The following is a 21,895-nucleotide window of genomic DNA, read 5'->3' on the forward strand; positions in this document are numbered from 1 at the left end:
AAGTTTCGATGTTGATATTCTGGAGCCACTGGTTTATTATATTTGCAGTGTGAACAGGACAATTATCTTGTTGAAGGATAAAATTATTTTCTAGATACAACTGTTCTACACTGAGAAACATGATGTTTTCTAGAATATTCAGATAAGTCTGCCAACAAACCTGCCATCAATTCGCTATACAATTCTCATTACTATAGATGAAATCCATTCCCATACATTGGCGCTAAAATGACCAGTTGCTCGATATCTATCAACATATAGAGGATTAAATATATTATTATCTGGTTTATACACCCCAATTTTGTCCTTGTTAGAAAATTTTCTCATCTGTAAATATTACCGTCCCAAAAATATTGATTTTGTAACTGATGGTTTGAAGCAATTATAAGTCTTGATTGCTTCTGTTGTGGTGCAAGATTATTTTTACTGCAGTTCGGTACCTAAGATGCGTTGCTTTAATTCTGCGCCAAGTTGTTGTCTTTCTTCCCGGAAACTTAGACATAACTCTTGTAGTTTTCTCATCTTCAAAAGGATTCTCTTCTAATCTCTCCAAAAGCGTACGATCTTCATAAGCGGTAGATATTTTTGGTCTTCCAGAACCTTACTTTCTTTCGAGAGTTTCTTGTTCTCTACATTTTTTATCAATAATAAAAATTGTTCTTCTGCTTACGTTAAAATGGTTCGCTACGGCAGATAGTAACCAACCAACGAAATATTCTAATTTTGTTACAATTTTTGCTTTTAGATCTTTGCTAGGATATGCAGCCATTTTTTAAGGTTGTACATAATAAGTTATCTGACAAATTTTAAGAATTGGCAGTGACAGTGACAGTACCTAAGTAATAAGTATTTATCCTTTAAAATACATTACTTAATTTTCTACAAATATTTCCATATTTCTCATGTCTTCATCGATGTTATCAAGAAACCTTGTTCTGGGTCTTCCTCTTCTTCTCTAACCAATGAGCCTATCAAGGAGCGTTTTAAGCTGGGACATTTTTTTTCATCCTCATTGTTTTTAAATAGTCATCATCATCATCATCACTGGCTCGACAACCCTTTTTGGGTCTTGGCCTGTTCCAGGATTCTTCTCCATTCTGATCTGTTTCGTGCTTTTTTTCTCCAGTTTTTTATTTTTAAGGTTGTTATATCATTTTCTATTTGTTCTAAGTATTTCAGCTTCGGTCTTCCTCTTGTTCTTTTTCCTACTGGCATCTGTTTGAATATTTTGTTTGGTATTTCGCCTTCTTCCATTCTTTCTACATGTCCTATCCAACGCAGCTGTCCTATTTTAATGAATGTTATAATATTCGGATCCTGGTAGCTTTTAAATAGTACTACATATATATTTTGCATAATTATTTCCTTTTTGTACGTATAAGAACAAAAATCATTTAAGAAAACAATTCTGAAGTATTTACAATGCTTGCAGGTGTCTGTACTATTTATTAAGTAAATATTTATCTTACAACATTAATAACTTACAACATAGTATTTGTATTTTTTTGGAACAACTAATCGTGTATTTTTGACATTTTTACTAATTACTTATTTTGTTTTTAGATAATGAAAGGAGCGTTCTCCTATTTAACTCTACTCCAGAATTCTGCATAATCTCTTCCCTTTTTATTTTTAGAATGACAAAATGCTTATTGTTATGTAATTTACAAGAGCTCGCACCGTTATAAAATACTAGAAAAGGAAAAGCTATTTTAGTTATAGTTAGTTGTAAATGAAAAACAGCATAAAGCTTGTACCACTATTAGATTTTACCGTACGTGGGTCTGTTAGTATACTAAGGCCCTGTTCACATGAGGACGTTAGACGCCGCGTTTGCCTAAGACCGGCTCCACACATGGGATACAACGTTGGTGCCAACGTTGGAGCCGATGCTTGGGTCAAATGTGTACCCACGTTCGGTGAGATATCCATACATTGGGTTAAGTATTGGAGTTGCATCATTGGAGTCATCAGCAAAATGCAGCTTGCATTTCGCTGATGACCAAGTAATACTTGCAGAAGATCAAGATAATATCCACTACATGTTACGAAAAATAGATGAAGAATATACTAAGTGGGGCTTATCCATTAATCCATCAAAAACAGAGTACGTAGTAGTGGGAGGTGAAGGAAAGCACTTAGAACTAGGAAGCAAACAAATTCAAAATACTGATAGCTATAAATATCTCGGTGTAAATATTACAAACAATGGTCGGAATACAAAAGAAATAGCTACTAGAATTGGTCAAGGAAATTCAGCAATACGTCAACTGAATAGTATACTTTGGAATAACCACATCACCCGAAACACAAAAATTAGGATATACAAAAGTATTATAGAAAGCATTGTTACATATGGTTCAGAGCTTTGGGTAATAAATAAAAATGACGCATCCAAAATAAAAGCAATGGAAATGAATTATTGGAGAAGATGTTGCCAACTCACTAGAAGAGATAGAGTAAGGAATACTGAAATCAGAGAGCGTATGGGCATAGACATTGACGTCCTGGAAACTATAGAATGCAAAAGACTGAAATGGTATGGCCATCTAGAAAGAATGAATGATCAACGATGGCCAAAGAGAATGTTACAGTAGATCCCCACCAACCGCAGGAAAAAGGGAAGACCAAGAAGATCGTGGAGACAAGAAGTAAAAGGTGCAATGGAAGATAGGGGTCTCCAAGTAGATGACTGGAACGATCGCAAGCGTTGGAAGCTAGGTTGCGAGAAACGGCGGCAGCTGTAATAAACTCGTTATATATATTGGAGTCTGTTCCCTCTAGAGAAAACGTCAATATGTCCGACATGTCGTGATAATGAGTGCATATGATTATATTTTGCTACAAAAAAGGCGACTTTTACGTCATTACAAACAGCGTTATTTAAAGCTACTAGATCTTTAGAGGTGCCGTATTTTATTAACTCAATTCCCAAATTTTTTAGCCTTCTATTTTGGCTATATTTTGCATCAAACGTAACTTGAATCTACAGCCAGTATATGGAAGTACATATTTTAAAAGTTACATGACCACACAACGATGGTCTATTAGCACAAAATAATCTATATTTCAAAATTAAAAGCATATACTTTTGTAAAATATTTAGATAAGTACATTTTTTTTGCTGTCTGAAAGGTACTGAAAAAACCAGACATGCATATTATTTATTTATGTAAGAAATAGCCTTTTGAGCATAAACCCCGTTCTGATAGACCACCGGCCCGTATCAGAGTGTTAATCGTAAACAACTCAACGGAGGTGGCTCAGGTGACCGAAGACCGATTTTCACAGGTTATAAATTTGTTTGTTAATGTCGTTATGGAATGAATATTTTCTTTGATAAAGTAATTTTTATTTTCTAAAAAGTGTTTTAAAAGAAAAAATAAGACGAGGACTCTTTTTATAATCTGTGGTTTGTCATTAGTTTATTTTCTTTTGCTTTGCTAGATTGTGCAAAATTAGGTACCTTATTTTATGCAGGATGCGAAAATTACGCGCCAACAACTAAATTATGTGCATAATTATACGCCGATTGGAATACTGCTGTAGCGCCAATGTGTGGTCGGCATCAACGGCACCACCAATATGTATTGGCACCAATCCCTTTGATGTGTACGCAAAAAAACTGACAGTTCACGGACAACTACCAACGTTGTAGCAAGTCATAAAAGACAAGAATTAGTGAATGAAGGTGAAGAATTTTACTGCTCAGAAGAATATATGACTCACTGCAGAACATCCACTGAACTACTTACCGTAACTTTGCCATAAATATTTTTCTGTTTAATATGTGTTCTTTTCTATTCCTTTTTTATAATCCATTTTTTTTTTTTTGACTTGCTACAAACAATATTTTTGTTACGTAGATAAGTAAATACTCTATTCTACTATAACGCTTTGCCTCCGTATAAAAAAATAATGATTATAATGGGTTTTTATTAAAAAACGAAAATTACATCTTAACCATTTATTAATTTAATTTTAACAACTACTATATATTTATATCATTCTAAATATTAAATAATTTTGGATATAAATAAGATACTTTAGCATGTCTTACTACATTGTTGCTTCCTTGGTTTCACATGCTGCTGTTCAATAGAGTTAAATATGAATATGATGTTTTCAGTAACTGAAAAAAAAATATGTTAATTTTTTTATACTTAAATGATACATTCTGTCCTCTTGAGCTTGATAGCTCGAGCTGATGATAAATCATGTTGGTAAAAAATGTTTTTTTTTTTTCGTAACACATATATAGATGGATTTGACAGTTGAAATTTGTAGTATGAGATATTACAAAAAGACTCTCATCTAGGAGTTCATTAATTTTTTTATTGGAAATATAATTTTTATTTAAAAATTTTACGTCAAAAAACAACTTTCGGAAAAAAACGATACACAAATTGATTCACGCTATATATTTAAATCGGTTAATAAACAAAAAAATAATTGCAAAATAGTTAAATTTTTAATAAATTTTTTATTATTTATTAAAATTTATTTAAATGTACTTGAACCTGGCGGTTATTGTGTTTGAATTGTCTGCAAAAGATGGGCCAGATGGGTTGAATAGTTTTTGCAAAATTTAATTTGTTTTCCCATTTTTATACCATGATGTACACAACGTCTGTTCGGACGAAGATTCTTAAGGTTTCTACTGGTTTAGTATCGCCATATGGTGGAACAGTGGGTTGACTACATCTGGGGTACGCATTCTGCCATATTAGCAATTCTCCTGCTATCTCAGGATCTTTTTTTTTTGTTATTTGAGGTTCTGCACCCAACCAAGTTCGCATAATGGATTTTAAGAAGTTTAGTCTTTTATTGCATTTTGTCTCTATTTGTTCAATATGAAGTTTCCAGGTCAAGTTTCTGTCTAATGTGATTCCTAAGTATTTGAAATTGGTATCCACCGGAACTTCTATACCATCTATTGTAATTTTCTGCATCGGTTTTATGTTATGCCTGGTAAAGATTATAACTTTGTATTTTTCTGCGGAGTTTTGTAGCCTTAAATCACTATGGACTTCTTTTATGTCTCTGTCTTTCATTTCTCTATTGATACCTTCTCTCCAACTAAGGCGGAGTCTTCCTCTTTTTTTCAACCGTGAGACGTCCACATTAAGACTTGTTTTGGGAGACCTTCTTCAAACATTCTCTGTGCATGACCGTACCATCTGAGTTGTTGGGTACCAATATCGTCTACCATTGTATGTTTTACTTTAATTTCTCTTATTCTGTTATTCATTACTCTTTCTAGTTTAGATTTTCCAGCTGAACGTCTCCAGAAATCCATTTCCGTTGCCTCAAGTTTTCTCTTGTATCTTTCCTTTATTTGCTTACTGTAGGTAATTACACTTGTAATGATTGTGTTATATATCTTGTGCTTGTTATTATTAGAGATTGATTGATCCAAAACGATACTATTGAGAAGGGAAAATTGCTTTTCTTGCTTGGTTGTTTTTCTTGTCAATTGTATTGTCTACGTTGCCTTTTTTTGCGATGATCATACCTAAATATTTATACAGGGTGAGTCATGAGGAACTTTACATACTTCTACCATATGTAGAGTCCCTCAAGGAGCATATCATGTGGCCACTAAAAAATGTCAACTCCTTTTCTTTATTAATTAACAGGGTGATTTGTGTAATTGGCCATTTATTTCATTTTACTGTAGTGTTTATACGGCTCATTTGATTTTTTTAATTTTTGCATGATACAGTACACTACTATCAAGCATTCGACTGGTATTAGCTAAACTAAAAAATTCCAGGACTGGCTTTGGAAAAATTAATTTAGGGATTCGTATTAAATATTACACCCTTCAAACTACATAAATAGCCAATGAAAACGACATATGCGACAATGTTGTAGCACTTTTATTAAATTTTTAGTGAACGATCAAATCTTACCAAAAATAGAACAACCATAATGAAGTATCAAATTATAAGGTAATTAATTTAAACAAATGTTATGAATTTCAAACATTTTAGTTGAAATAATAAACTGAGTCACTGCACAACAAAAAACAGTAACTACTAACAATAACGAAGAACAATTTAAAAAAAAAACTAAAAATATGTACATAGTTATGATAAACCCATAAATTAGAACTGGAAAAGATACAATAATGCTAACAAAATAAAAATAATTCAAAAAAGATTTTCGAAATGGAACCCTGCAGCCTGGACACATTTTTGTTGCCGAATTGTTAATTGACATATTGAATTACGGATACTCTGGGGATCGTTTCTAATAGTATTACAACAATGTATAATTCTATCAATTAATTGTTGTCGGTTATTAATATTCACTGCGTAAACTAGTTGCTTCAATCGTCCCCAAATATGGTAATCAACGGGATTTAAATCAGGGGATCTTGAAGGCCACGAAATAGGACCTGCACGTCCTATCCACCTGTTGCCATAAACATTATTGAGATGTTGTCTCACTGCCAGTAAAAAGTGTGGGGGTGCCCCATCATGCTGAAAATACATCCCTCGGATAGCAACGTTCGCGTTGGCAAGCAAATTCGGCAAAATATTTTGTAGAAAGTTCAAATAGACCTGCCCTGTTAAAGGACCATCAAAAAAGTAAGGACCTACTAATTGGTTATTTATGACACCAATCCACACGTTAACCGAAAACCTTAACTGAGAACGACGTTTTCGAATAGCATGGGGATTTTCTTCTGCCCACACATGTGAATTTCGTGAATTATTTATCCCGTCTCTGGTAAATTGAGCTTCATCTGTAAATAGTGTCCTGTATAGCGTTGGTCGATTATTGTTAATCCATCTACAAAATTCCAACCTATCGATCTCATCTCCAGCATGTAGTCGCTGAACCATTTGAATGTGTTATGGGTATAGATTTTTTTTTGTAAGACTCTACTTCCTTTTGATTGAGTAACATTGAGTTCTCGACTTACTTGTCTAGTGCTTATTGTAGGGTTCATAGTAACGGCGTCCATAATGTCATCTTCCTGCGCTTCATCTACATGTCGCTCTGTTGTTCCACTAGGAAAAGTGCCATTTTCTCGCAAATAATAATTAAAAACTGACCCAAATGTTGGATGACTGGGAGTTCGACGATTAGGAAATCTCCTGCGATATTCTCTACTAGCAGCCCTACCATTCCCATTACAGAATCCATAAACAAATATTATGTCTGCATATTCTGTGGTCGTAAACTGATGTGGCATTTTGAACGAAAGTAACAAAAGCTCTACCAAAACTAACACAATGTACTTAACGTAGATATGACAGAAGAAATATGTATTCTTGTACACATAAATAACAATTGATAATGACAATAATGACAATGGGTATAAAATATCAAGAAACGTCAAACGGTCAACGCCAACCTTCATTTTAAACTTTTTTAGATTTATTTTTATTTAGTACAGTTGATGCAATTTATTATTATTTGACATAAAATTTTAATCATTTACAATCAACAAAAACTAACACATACAAGAGGTTTGACTTTTTAATCAATTTAATTTATTATTTATCGAAAATAATGCCCCAATACGATCTATGAGTAAAAATTTAAAATTGAAAAACAATTGATTCTATCGTAGAGATAATACAAAGTGACAGTAAAGATGTTAATTTTCTACGTATTAGATTATGTTGTAGGAACTCATTTTAATTAAAATGTTTGAAATTTATAACATTTGTTTAAATTAATACCTTATAATTTGATACTTCATTATGGTTGTTCTATTTTTGGTAAGATTTGATCGTTCACTAAAAATTTAATAAAAGTGCGACAACATTGTCGCATATATCGTTTTCATTGGCTATTTATGTAGTTTGAAGATCACTTATTGCATTTTAAAAAAAAAATTATACAGGGTGTAATATTTAATACGAATCTCTAAATTAATTTTTCCAAAGCCAGTCCTGGAATTTTTTAGTTTAGCTAATACCAGTCGAATGCTTGATAGTAGTGTACTGTATCATGCAAAAATTAAAAAAATCAAATGAGCCGTATAAACACTACAGTAAAATGAAATAAATGGTCAATTACACAAATCACCCTGTTAATTAATAAAGAAGAGGAGTTGACATTTTTTAGTGGCCACATGATATGCTCCCTGAGGGACTCTACATATGGTAGAAGTATGTAAAGTTCCTCATGACTCACCCTGTATGTGTTGCAATGTTTGATTACTCCTCCATCTTCCAATATGAGGTCCTGTTGTTTCCCGCCGATACAATATCTTCATAATCTTGTGCTATCACTAGTTGATCATCTGCAAATGACAAAGTGTATATATTGTTGTTAATCGGCATTTCCATATTTCTACATTTGCGCTTCCACAGTTTTAGAGCTTGTTCTAGATAAATTTTAAATAATGTCGGGTTTAAAGAAAATCAAAAATAAACAACATTTTTCTGTTGTTCTCAAAACTTGAAAATTTCACTTAGTTCCTTTAAGAAATAATCGATTTAAATATACTTTGTTGATGTTCTAACTTTTGGTCCAATACATTTCAATGAAACCCCGTTTGAAGTGGTCTTTGGGGCAAGTATGTGCTCGTTAGCCTTGAAAAATGTGAATTAATAAATACACTTACCATCACAAACAATGCGTAATTTATTGTGCCCAGCGGTAAAGCACTAAGATAAAGAGGCTTTTGACATCTGAACAGAATAAAGCCAACATCTTTTTGTACCGAAGGTGTAGCTAGATACCAATCAGAACTATATATGTCTTCTCGAAGGACGTATGTCTACAAATAAAAAGTAACGCATAGTACATAAATTGTTTTCTCTAGAGAAAACATACTGACACGAATAGAAGAATTTTACACAGAACTTTACAGAACACATCAACAAGATGATGAGATGAGACCAGCACGGAAATTAATAAAAAATGTTGGATCAGAAATAATGCCAAAAGTAACAATTTCAGAGGTAACTACAGCATTGTAAAATCTGAAGAGAAATAAAGCTGCAGGAGAAGATAATATTACCACAGATATGATATTAGAAGATGGTAAGGAACTAATTGCAATTGTAACTAAGCTTGTGGACAGTTGTTTACATCAGGGCAAAGTCCCTAAGAGCTGGAACAACTCTAAAGTAATCTTATTACACAAGAAAGGTGATAGTCGAAAATTGGAAAACTACAGATCCATCAGCCTACTGTCACACCTGTTTAAAATACTCACCAAAGTCATAACTACTCGACTAATAAGGAAATTAGACGAATACCAACCATATGAACAGGCAGGTTTTAGAAAAGGCTATTCAACTTCCGATCACCTGTTAACCACAAAAATATTAATAGAAAAATGTAACGAATACAAGTTTCCAGTTTTCCTAGCATTTGTAGACTACGAAAAAGCTTTCGATACCATAGAACACACGGCCGTAATAAACGCAATGCAAAATTGTAGAATAGACAGCAGATATATTAACTTAATAAAAGAAACTATGAAACAAGCTACAGCTACATACTACCTAAATGAAAATGAACACACGAACCCTGTACCATTAAACAAGGGAGTCAAACAGGGAGATACTTTATCACCCAAACTGTTCACCTTAGTCTTGGAGGACGTTTTTAAAAACCTAAATTGGTAAATTGGAAATATAAGGGAATAAACATCAATGGCCGCTACCTCAGTAATCTACGATTTGCAGATGACATAATCCTGATAGCTACTGACCTACAAGAAATGCAAACCATGCTTTTAGAACTACATACCGAATCTTCTAAAATAGGACTGAAAATGAATTTAAACAAAACAAAAGTTATGCACTCCGAAGACACCGTGGCAATAATAAACGATAAAGTTATAGAAAAAGTTGAAGAATATATATACTTAGGACAAAAAATAATACTAAATAGGGAAATTCAAACTGAAGAAATAAAAAGAAGAAGAAAGTTAGCTTGGGCAGCATTCGGTAAACTGAACTATATACTCAGAAATCAACAAATTCAATTACATCTTAGATCTAAAGTTTTTGATGCATGCATTATTCCGATATTAACTTATGCGGCACAAACATGTACAATCACAAAAAAGAATATGAATATACTTAGAGTCACTCAACACGCGATGGAAAGAGCAATGCTAGGTATATCACTTAAGGACAAGAAAACAAATACATGGATAAGACAGAAAACCAAAGTCACCGATGTGGTGCAAAAATCATTAAAGTTGAAATGGGAATACGCTGGACGTGTAGCTAGGACCGATCTAAACAAATGGCACAGATCCATTTTAACCTGGAGACCATACCAACACAAAAGACCCAGAGGCAGACCTCCTATGAGATGGACAGATGATCTGAAAAGGACTGCCGGGAAAAATTGGCTACAAGTAGCGTACAATAAAAAACAATGGAAAGGAAGACTTGAAGAGGCTTATGTTCAGATGTGGACGTGAATGGCTAGACGAAGAAGAAAGAAGAAGAAGTACATAAATTCAGGCTAAAAATGAAAGTCGGCGATAAATCTTCGGCTTCAAAAATTTCATAATTTTTCAGAAAAATTCGCGAAACATACCTAATTAAACATGCGAAAATTCTTGGAAAAATTGCTTTTCAATGAAGGCCACAGTCCGGTATTAATTTTGTTTTTATTATTAATATTTTGTTTGCATTAATAAATTTTAAAATTACCTTTAAATAAACTTTCACTGTTTTACTAATTCAACTTATTAATTTTTGTCTTAAAACTTACGTCCCATACGTAATACAGGGTGTTTCAAAAAGGTATGCCATAAATTAAATCACGCATTCCGGGGACAAAAATAAATTGATTGAAACTTACCTTAGTACAAAAGTGTACACAAAAAAAGTTACAGCCCTTTGAAGTTACAAAATAAAAATTGTTTTTTGCATTATCTCCTAAACTACTTGACATTTTGTAATAAAAATGGACACGTTACTTTCTTGTTCTGAAAGTATTTTTCATACAAAAGAAACAACAAAATCTAAGCGCACAGAAAAATTTTAAGGCAGGTGTGCCCTAAATCCCCTCAAACTTTTGAGTACGTTCAAATCAAATGAATTTTGTGGCATCATTAGCTTAACACATTATTTTTAAAACTTTTTTGCCTCTTATCACTTTTTCGAATAACTAGTTTTTTCCTAGTTGGCCATAAAAGTACAATTAGTTTCTACGGATACAATAATTACAAACAGTTCCATCAATTATAGTCAATAATTAGAAGCTATCATTTATATTTATAGTGTGAATAAGATTAATATTAAAAATTTTGATATTACAATGGCCTACACATTTCAGGATATGGCAGATATGCATTTAACTTTGGGTAAGTTGGATCAGATTAAATTATGATTTCAATAAACTATCGGGTATATCGTAGGTAAATGTCAAGGAAATAGTGCAGCAGCCGCAAGGCGTTATGCAGTGAAATACCCCAATCCAATTACACCCGATAGACGATTATTTCTGACCATTGATCGTCGTTTGCGGGAAACGGGTACATTCCAACCACAAGTTGCTGGCAATAGTGGTCGTCCAATAATAGATGCAACTGATGAAGACATTTTAGAAATCATTAAAGTAGTCCCTGAAACAAGTATAAGTGTATAGCTGCTCAACCAAATGTTCCTCGCGTAAGGGTTTGGGGGCGTTTGAAGTATCAGCTGCTTAAACCCTATCACTTAACAACGGTTCAAGAGTTATTGGTTGAAGATTATCCTAAAAGGATTGGATTTTGCGATTGGTTGTTAATGGAAAACATTCGATTTGTTAATTTTATTAGAAATATTTTGTTTACCAATGAGGCTACCTTCAGTAGAAATGGAATAATAAACCATCATAACGAGCACATTTAGGCCGACAAAAATCCTGACGCTAAAAAACGACTTATCGCCAAAGGACTTTCAAAGTTAATGGTTGGGCAGGAATTGTGGATAACAATCTAATAGGCCCAGTATTTCTTCCCAACAATTTAAATGGTAATAATTATTTGCAGTTCTTGGCAAACGATTTACAAGAGGATTTGGAAGAAGTGAATATTGCAATAAGGCAAAATATGTGGTTTCTACAAGATGGCACTCCACCGCAATACAGTAGTAAAGTCCGGGAATACCTGTGCAGGCAATATCCTGGTCGGTGGATTGGAAGGGGTCGTGACGCACCTATTTCTTGATCAGCCAGAAGTCCAGGTCTTAACCCCATGGACTTCTTTTGGGGGTTGATAAAAGAGAAAGTATATTCTGTAACGGAGGACGAACAACAATTGAGAGTTAGAATAATTGAAGCTGCAAATCAATTTAATGCAAACGTTACCGAATGTGTATTGAAGAAAATGGGGGTCATTTTGAACATTTATTGTAATATCATATTTATAGAGAAATAATTAACAATATACGGTACGCCGACGATACTGTGATTCTAGCTGAAAACATCGACGATCTGCAAGAGCTAATCAATAGAGTTGACATGGAATGCACAAATTTTGGACTGTCGATAAATATCGATAAAACTAAATACATGGTGACCAGTAAAGTGGATATCGGCGCAACCCAACTGATATTAAACCAACAACCGCTGCAGAAAGTTCAGAGATTCAAATACCTTGGATGTTGGATTACCCAAAATCTAGATCCATCCTTCGAAATTCGATGTAGAATTGAACAGGCAAGAAACTCATTTCAAAAATTCAAGCCTCTATTATCCAATAACTCATTAAATTTGGAAATCCGTGAAAAGTTTACAAGATGTTACGTGTGGTCTGTACTTTTGTATGGATGTGAAACTTGGACTTTAAACGCCGATATCATGAATAAAATCGAGGCGTTTGAGATGTGGTTGTATCGAAGGATACTAAAAATTCCATGGACTAGCAGAACCAGAAACGAAGAAGTTCTTCGAAGAATGGGACATCAACGAACTCTATTAAATATTATTAAGAGGCGTAAACTAGAATATCTTGGACATATAATCAGAGGACCAAGATAGAGTTCCTTCGGCTAATTCTCAACGGTAAAATCGAAGGAAAGAAATAGATAGGACGGAAGAAACTCTCTTGGTTGAGGAATTTGCGGCAGTGGACAGGTTTGACAGCGGACCAATTGCTACACGTAGAGCAAGACCGAGATCAGTATAAAAATATTATAAGCATGGTAGTCGCCGACGTTCCGTAGGGATATGGCACTCTAAGAAGAAGATATTTATAGAGGTTATAGACATTTTTTGTACTTGTTAATTCATTTAAGTCATTTATTTAGTTGCACGTAATTTTTTAAAAGTTAATAAAAAGGGTCGTAACTCAATAAAAACTGTTTTTTGAAAAAAAGTGATGATGCAAAAAAATTTTAAAAATAATGTGTTAAACTAATGATGCCACAAAATTCATTTGATTTGAACGTACTCAAAAGTTTGGGGGGATTTAGGGCTGCACGGATTTAGGCTTGTATGAAAAATGCTTTCAGAACAAGAAAGTAACGGGTCCATTTTATTACAAAATATCAAGTAGTTTAGGAGATCATGCAAAAAAACAATTTTTATTTTGTAACTTCAAAGGGCTGTAACCTTTTTTGTGTACACTTTTATACTAAGGTAAGTTGGATTCAATCAATTTATTTTTGTCCTCGGACTGCGTGATTTAATGTATGACATTTTTTTTAAACACCCTGTATATAACTAAAAATATTTATACGTAAAATATCTTATCTCAGTGGCATTGTTTTGCTTCTGTGAGCTGTATTGTGACGTTTACAGATACTTACAAAGTTCATTAGTCTTTCTCCTGTATGAGCAAGTAGTAAAATTGCTGCTAACCATCCAAAAATAAAAAGCAAAGCTCCAAGTGGTTTGATCCCCTAAAAACGATAATATCTGTAAATTGAGTCTGGGAAAATGGCAAATTGTATACTGTGTTAAACAGTACACAATTTGCCATTTTTTGTACCAGTATTTTTATCTAGAATATCTAGCATATCTAGAAGCACCGGAGCTCTCAAAATGACGGGTATAAAATTTTTTTAACGACAGCCGTTTATGTATTTTTTTATCATGATTCTGGATTTACAACCCTGCATGGGTCCTAGACTGCTCAAGAATTTCTCTCCAGTCGTCCCTATCCATCGTCTTCCTCCGCCAAGCACGTATTCCCATATGTCTCATGTCTCATCGATGTTATCAAGGAACCTTGTTGTCTTCTTCTTCTTCTCTGACCAATGGGTCTATCAAGGAGCGTTTTTCTAGCTGGGTCATTTTGTTCCATCCGCATTACATGCCCTATCCACCTCAGACGTCCTATCTTAATATGTTTTACGATATCAGGTTCCTGGTATATTCTCTCCACACTCCATTGTGATTCACTGCTTCATAGATTCGCCTTAGTACTTTTCTTTCAAAACATCCTAACATGTTTTCATAATTTTTTGTTAGAGTCCAGGTCTCTAAACCATATATTATCAAATATTATCATATCATATATATCATATATATCAAAAAACAGCAAAACTTACCCGTATCATTTGATTTTCTGAGCAAGCAACAACCAGTGCAGACACACAAGTTATGAGAGAGCTTGTTCGCTTTCCTAAATCCGACAATTCAGTAGCAATACTACAAAAAATTTTAAAGAATAATTAGGCATGTGTAATACATGTGAAAAGAAAATAAAAGGAAAGAAATAGAAAAGGAGGGAAGCTGAGGAAAAAAGAAAGAAAAGGAAAGGAAAGAAAGGGAAAGGAAAGAAAAGAAAAGGAAAGGAAAGGAAAGGAAAGGAAAGGAAAGGAAAGAAAAGGAAAGGAAAGGAAAGGAAAGGAAAGGAAAGGAAAGGAAAAGGAAAGGAAAGGAAAGGAAAGGAAAGGAAAGGAAAGGAAAGGAAAGGAAAGGAAAGGAAAGGAAAGGAAAGGAAAGGAAAGGAAAGGAAAGGAAAGGAAAGGAAAGGAAAGGAAAGGAAAGGAAAGGAAAGGAAAGGAAAGGAAAGGAAAGGAAAGGAAAGGAAAGGAAAGGAAAGGAAAGGAAAGGAAAGGAAAGGAAAGGAAAGGAAAGGAAAGGAAAGGAAAGGAAAGGAAAGGAAAGGAAAGGAAAGGAAAGGAAAGGAAAGGAAAGGAAAGGAAAGGAGAGGAGAGGAGAGGAAAGGAAAGGAAAGGAAAGGAAAGGAAAGGAAAGGAAAGGAAAGGAAAGGAAAGGAAAGGAAAGGAAAGGAAAGGAAAGGAAAGGAAAGGAAAGGAAAGGAAAGGAAATGAAAGGAAAGGAAAGGAAAGGAAAGGAAAGGAAAGGAAAGGAAAGGAAAGGAAAGGAAATGAAAGGAAAGGAAAGGAAAAGGAAAGGAAAGGAAAGGAAAGGAAAGGAAAGGAAAGGAAAGGAAAGGAAAGGAAAGGAAAGGAAAGGAAAGGAAAGGAAAGGAAAGGAAAGGAAAGGAAAGGAAAGGAAAGGAGAGGATAGGAAAGGAAAGGAAAGAAAAAGAAAGGAATGCAAAGGCAAGGTAAGAAAAAAAAAAGGAAAAGATAAAAGGAAGGCTGAATGTGAACGGCTGAATAACATAGTAACAAATCAACTAGTGATTTTGCCCTCGATTTGATTCGATTCGATTCTGCTCAAATTCAATCAATGAATTTGAGTGCCAATATTATACATTATATTCATAAATGTTTTTATTTATTTTTATTTTATGCCTAATAAAAACTTCTTACAATATTTGTTGCTTACCTTATAATACGGTTATGATACCTGACCCAATATCCCAATCCATCTGGTCTATACCTAATATTTTTATCGCGTATTATAGTCAGAAAGTGATTGCTTAAGTGTTCAAAATGCAATCCCAGTATCTCAACGCATTCGAACGTCAAATACATAAGCATGGCTGAAGGTAATAAAGTGAATACTAAAAAATTTAGTTGAAATTAAAATTAAAAACAGCACATATAGAAAATAGTAAAAAACAAGATATAAAGTAAATCGCTAAAAGTTGTAATGTAAGCTATTTTTCTTTAAATAATTATTTTATCTCCACTTTTATCGATTTTATTCATTTAATAATTCTCCCTTGTATTTTACTATTTTTATTCTAAAAATAGTTGCCGCTCAACTCTATATCAACTAAATATCTTTTTTTAATATTTATGGTATATTTTATTATTGGTATATTGAATTGTAAAACAGATTTTTCTCTATTATACTCTATTTTGTTTTTATTTCAGTAAAACTGCTTGGAAGTAAGTGACAGTGAATCAGAATAAGCAAATCTACTACTATTTACCTACTCACAGTATTTCGTCTGCAGAAAATTTTTAAATTTCAAGGGATTTGCATACAAAAAGAGTACTTATATTATTAGTATATGTATGAAAACAAAAATAAATATTTCGCCTGAATCTCTAAGAGAAGTAAAGGTTTTACGCTACTGAAAATATATTTTTATTCAATTATAACCAAAACAAAACATTAAAAAAAAAATGTATCACTTTTTAACCATAATTTCAAAATTAATGTGTACGTTAAGCTGTAATAATGGGTTCGAGGTTGTTCAGGCGATCTTAACTACGTCACACTCCTGGGCCAGCTGTCAAATGTCATGCGCAATATCATACCTTGTGTATTCATTGTATCATGATATTTATGTATATAATTATTATATAACGCATCACTCACTGGCACACCAGTTGTTGACAACCACTGCTAGTGAAAGAACGTTTTTACTTGCGAAATTGCGTTTTTATCGTAATAGCGAGTTTTGATACTGAGAGATTTATCATAGAAATTGATACAGATGACATGATATTTAGAATTGTTTACTTACTTACAATTGCAAACTGAATAATGAAAATTATATATTGGGCATACATTGGCAATTTAACCGGTATCCATATAGGAAGATACGTTGCACAGTTGAGATTAAAACTCAACTCTTTGTTAATTTTCATACATAGAGGCATTTCTCTAATAGTTACAAGTGCATAAGCAAAGAAACCTCCAATGTAATAACTTCCTAAAAATAAAAGTATTATTGAACTTATAATAAATTAATATCAGTCTAACCTGTCACATCAGGGCCCTGATTCTAATTGAGATTTCGACTCAAAACATGTCGAAATTAATATGGCGACGTCGAAATGCGACTTTGCGAACCTTGTGGATTTCAGCTGAACTAACCAAACGATGTCACTATTTTCGACTTATCGAAATAAATTTCAACTTCAAGAAAGTGGTTGAAATTTCATTTCGAGTCGAAATTAATCTGACATGACTGACTGGACTGGGAGAAGTGAACTTAGGTTCAGTTTAGGTAGGCGGTGTTTTGATCCTTGCAAGGAAAACTGAGGCAAAAAGTACTAATATGGCTGTGTTTTACGGACATTTGCTAGTTTTGGAGGAATTAGAGAGGTAAGATATCCGACGCTCATAACGGAGGATAAGAAGAATGTTACGGGATACTCAATATTCTTTTTCACTAAGTGATGCTCAATTTAGGCAGCAATTCCGGCTTACTAAACAAGCTGCAAATTATTTAATAAGGGTATTAGAACCATATTTGGAAGGTGTTTATGCCTCTAGGATACCCAAAATGTTTAGGGTTAGTATTACTAAGCTGCAGTAAATTTAAAAATATATTAGAATATAACCACTAAGTCAAATCTTAGTCGATATAACTTAGGATCTCCCACATCGCCTTTTGTTTTTCTTGTCATCTTTTCTTTCAATTCAAAATATAATTGAGAATGGCCAATATTTATGATTTAACAACTCAAACAAGAAAAAAAAGACGTTCACGTAACGTAAACAAAACAAACATTCAACAAGCGTAGTGCAGCCAATAAACAACAAGGCCAATCCAAATTTTCAGCAGTGTCAAAATGATAAAGTAAATATCCCCAGTTTTAACTACAATCGAAATAAATGAGAATCGCTAGCGATTGCGACTGTCATGGCGTAGTCGCTTTTAAATTTCGACATCGAAATGAAATAGAATCAGGGCCCTGGACCTCCCCATATCCGGACAAACAAATTTTTCGAAGATATGAACAGCTCGCGCCTATTTAGTTCTCTACGGTTAGTTAGTTCTCTACTAAGCGGCGGGCAAAGCTACTAGTTGTACATTATAATGCTTACTAAAATATTTAACCCAGCGATTGCTCCATTTGACGAAGTCGTCATATTTTTCTGGTTTGCCGTATACAGAAAAGTCCAGCATATTTTTAAAAAGCTGTTCCCATCGCTTGTACAAATATGTCATCTGAGTAACTATAATCAGTGTTCCAAATCCTGCAGTAAAAACAACGATGTCTTCACTTGTATCTATTTCTGTAATATGATCTAAAAAAAAAAACTTGATTTTGATACTATGATACCTATTACACTGTTGTAATGTTTTTTTGGAAACAGTTTAAAAAAAGTTTGTAGATATATAAATTATTCTTAACCCTCCATCACTCGCACCTCAAAAAATTACACCATCACTCGCGTGTTAGATTTTATCTAATATATGGGTATAGGTCAAATAAATGAGTCATTAGTACTTATTGGTTAAGTTTATTGGCTATTAACTCACAAAAAATGATAAACTTATATTTTTTTAAAACAAAACTGCAAAAAAACTACTAGGTAAACTAAAAAAATTTAATAATGTTGGGTAAACCTGTTTTTCCTTACAGTGCAAAAAGAACATCTTGGTTTTATAGTTGGAGTTGCCCCTTGAGAAACTGATGGCTTTTCTCCGGTTATATTTTGGATCATGAGTCTCAACTGAAAAGGCAGATTTGGGATATTGGAACGTCGTTGAAGATGGGACATTAGAAGTTGCTTGCCAAGCTCCGCAATGTAGCTTCTTCGAGATATTACAATATTAGTATTATTGTTGTAAATTATTTGGCTGTTTATAGTTGAAATATTTAGTAGGTTTCAAAAAACAGTAAACGGCCAGCGATTGCTAAATCAAGTCACCGAGTATACTGCCTTCATTTTATCAACAACATCCACTCCGCCTTTTGTGAGGTTGTAATCAGTAATAATCTCTAGCTTCATGGTATGCTCTTTGGTGTTTTCATCATTTAAACCATTGCTGTGTTGTGTTGAAAGTAGTAGTACATTCTTATTTTTTTGGCACGTATGATACAAGTACACACTTGTTTCCATCGTCACCATATGCAAACATTGTACTACATAAAGGTCTTCCTTTTACGTTTATCAACTCAGGGGGAATTTGTTGTTTGTTTTTACGCAAAGTACCTATCGTTGTCAAGCAATGATCGTTCAATAAAGAGTTGGCTAAGGGTATAGAGGAAAAGTAATGATCCGTAGCTACACTAGATGCATCGTTGGGTAGTTGATATGGTCCTTCAGGTTGTTTGCCGGGGTAAATTTTGAGATTTTGTGTGAAAAATGTTCTAGCGTCCACCAAGGCATAAATCTTGATTCCGTATTTTGCTGGCTTATTGGCTATGAATGCTTCCGACATTTCGTCTATGGTCACATAGAATCCAGGAGTGTATGCAGATAAACAGTTAGTGACAAACATTTTCTTGCCTCTTAGTGGCGTCGTCAAATCTTACAGCTTGAATTATTTGGTGAAATCTTTTCTTGGACATTATAACTGCAAAAATATCTGGAGCTGTGTCATCTAATTTCCAGATTTATTTGTCAGTATTTAAATGGTGCGCTCCCTTTTCCCCAGCAAGGAACAAAAGTCCGATAAACGCTTGCATTTCCTCATAGTCAACATCAGGACAATCCCTAGGGCAAGTATAAAACACTCTCATCATATCCAGTTTTTTATTTGTATATTTTACAATATTATTGATCATAGCATCCGAGAAAACCAATTTGTAGCATTATACTATGGTTTTGGCGCTTTTCTGGACTTGTGTGGACTGCTCAGAATCTGTATTGAGGATACTGTGTTCAGAACGGACATCACTTGTTCTTATCAAAATATAGTGGTTCCACATCGCTGTCTATCTCTTCATACCATTTTAGTAACTGGTTTTCCACTTTCTTGTCCATATTTACCTGAAATAAACCAAAATAGCGCTTATAATAACGGATGTTCAACAATCTATAGGTATTTCACTAAAAATCTTACCTTTTATGATAATATTATAACTTTTCTTAGGTGATCTCTCTAAAAATCAACACGCCTACACTCGCGTAGTTAGATTTTTTCTAACTCTCCGACGAACGCGATCGCTCGCGTGTTAGATTTGAACGATTTGAACTAACAACAACTGCTGTCGGCTATAAGATAATAGATCATCATCCAGCCTCAAGAGTCCACTGCTGAACATAGGCCTCTTCCTCATGTTTCCAACCCCGTCTATCTTGCGCCGCTCTCATCCAGTTTTTATTGAGTCTTCTTAAATCGTCAGTCCATCTTGTAGGTGGTCGACCGACGCTTCTCTTGTCTTCCCTTGGCCTCCATTCCAATAACCTCTTTGTCCATCGCCCATCTGTCATTCTGGCTATGTGTCCTGCCCATCTCCATTTTAGTCTGGCTATCTTCTCGATGATGTCAGTCACTCCGGTTCTTCTCCTGATGTCTTCGTTGGTTATTCTGTCTCGAAGAGTTATTCCTAACATGGACCGCTCCATTCTTCTCTGCGTGACTCTCAGTTTGGTAGCTGCTGCTTTTATTAAGGTAAGTGTTTCTGCTCCGTACGTCAACACTGGGAGGACGCACTGATCAAATACCTTTCTCTTTAGGCATGTGGGCAGCTCACTTTTAAAAATTTCTCTCAGATTTCCAAATGCTGCCCACCCAAGGCCGATTCTTCTCTTCAGTTCATGAGTCTGGTTATCCCTGCGAATCATAATTTCATGTCCCAGGTATTTATATCTATCTACGAGTTCTATTTCTTTCCCACCAATACTGATGTTCTGGTTGGGTACCAAATTGGTCATGATTTTTGTTTTTGAGATATTTAAATTTAAACCTACACTTTCTGTAGCCACAACGAGTTCCTGTACCATCTCTCTTGCCATACCTAGATCTTCAGCTATTATAAGTATATCATCGGCGAAACGTAAGTTGTTTATATATTCTCCATCTATTTTTATTCCCGTTCTATTTTTTTTTTCTTTTAGGTAATAGATACTCCCACCATTATTTAACATAGTTTTATACGAGTCTTCATAGGAGTATTCCTGGTTGCAGAACCCAAAAGAAGCAATATTTCGAAAATTATGGCGAAATATTTAAAAATGTTGGATTTTTTCTAACAGTGCGAGTGATGGAGAATAAGAATGCTATTATGTTGACATCAGAACTCGAAATTTCCAGCATTATTCACTGTCTTTCATCATATCGGGTCATCTTTCTATTACTAAATACCTGAAAACTGTTCTAGGACTTAAACACTCTACATTCTCAGACACAATTCATGGGACATTATAAAATTCCTGAAATTACACCGTAAACGTGCTAAAATTGTACGTGTCAAAGTGACACAATCGGGTTAAGTATTAAATATCAACTCACCGTATGTGATTTTGTAGAAATGAGACATAGCTCCTGCAATAATAACCACAGTAACCAACCTCAGTAAAATACAGCGGCAATAAAAAGTTTTCAAATCTTTTTTATCCTTCTCTGTAGGAAAAATTGAGGCGAAACATAAACTATCCAACGCTAGTTGGAAAGGTTTACAAATACTCGTATCTTCAATCATAGTTTTCATTTTTCCAAGTCAATGCAATCGTCTTACATTTCTAGATTTTATATGGCTTGGATAAAAAAGAATATTATATTATGTTGTTTTGAGAAATTTAGCTTAATATTTTATTTGTTATGTTCAAGTTTTTCTTTGAAAAATATCTTTGCTGTAGAACACGATCTAATTAAAACGGACTTTAATTAAAGAGAAAAGGTATACAAAGGTAGTAAAAGGTTTTTTTTAACGATATTCTAGAAAAACAATACCAAATACAAGGAAGCCTAAGTAAC

The 21,895-nt window shown here is 33.9% G+C and overlaps 1 protein-coding gene across 1 annotated transcript; it reads right to left on the bottom strand.

The window, feature by feature from the left end:
- Positions 1-4,053: 4,053 nt before the first annotated feature.
- Positions 4,054-19,474, bottom strand: LOC140448311 (uncharacterized). The gene is made up of 8 exons (XM_072541400.1): positions 19,186-19,474; positions 18,070-18,273; positions 16,760-16,948; positions 15,667-15,844; positions 14,475-14,574; positions 13,731-13,823; positions 8,591-8,746; positions 4,054-4,132 (listed from the first exon to the last, which is right to left on the bottom strand). Exons 1-8 carry the CDS (start codon positions 19,472-19,474, stop codon positions 4,082-4,084), a joined length of 1,260 nt encoding a protein of 419 aa, XP_072397501.1. The 3' UTR covers positions 4,054-4,081.
- Positions 19,475-21,895: the final 2,421 nt, after the last annotated feature.

This window comes from Diabrotica undecimpunctata, chromosome 8, assembly GCF_040954645.1.
Source record: "Diabrotica undecimpunctata isolate CICGRU chromosome 8, icDiaUnde3, whole genome shotgun sequence".
In the NCBI taxonomy this organism is placed as follows: domain Eukaryota; kingdom Metazoa; phylum Arthropoda; class Insecta; order Coleoptera; family Chrysomelidae; genus Diabrotica; species Diabrotica undecimpunctata.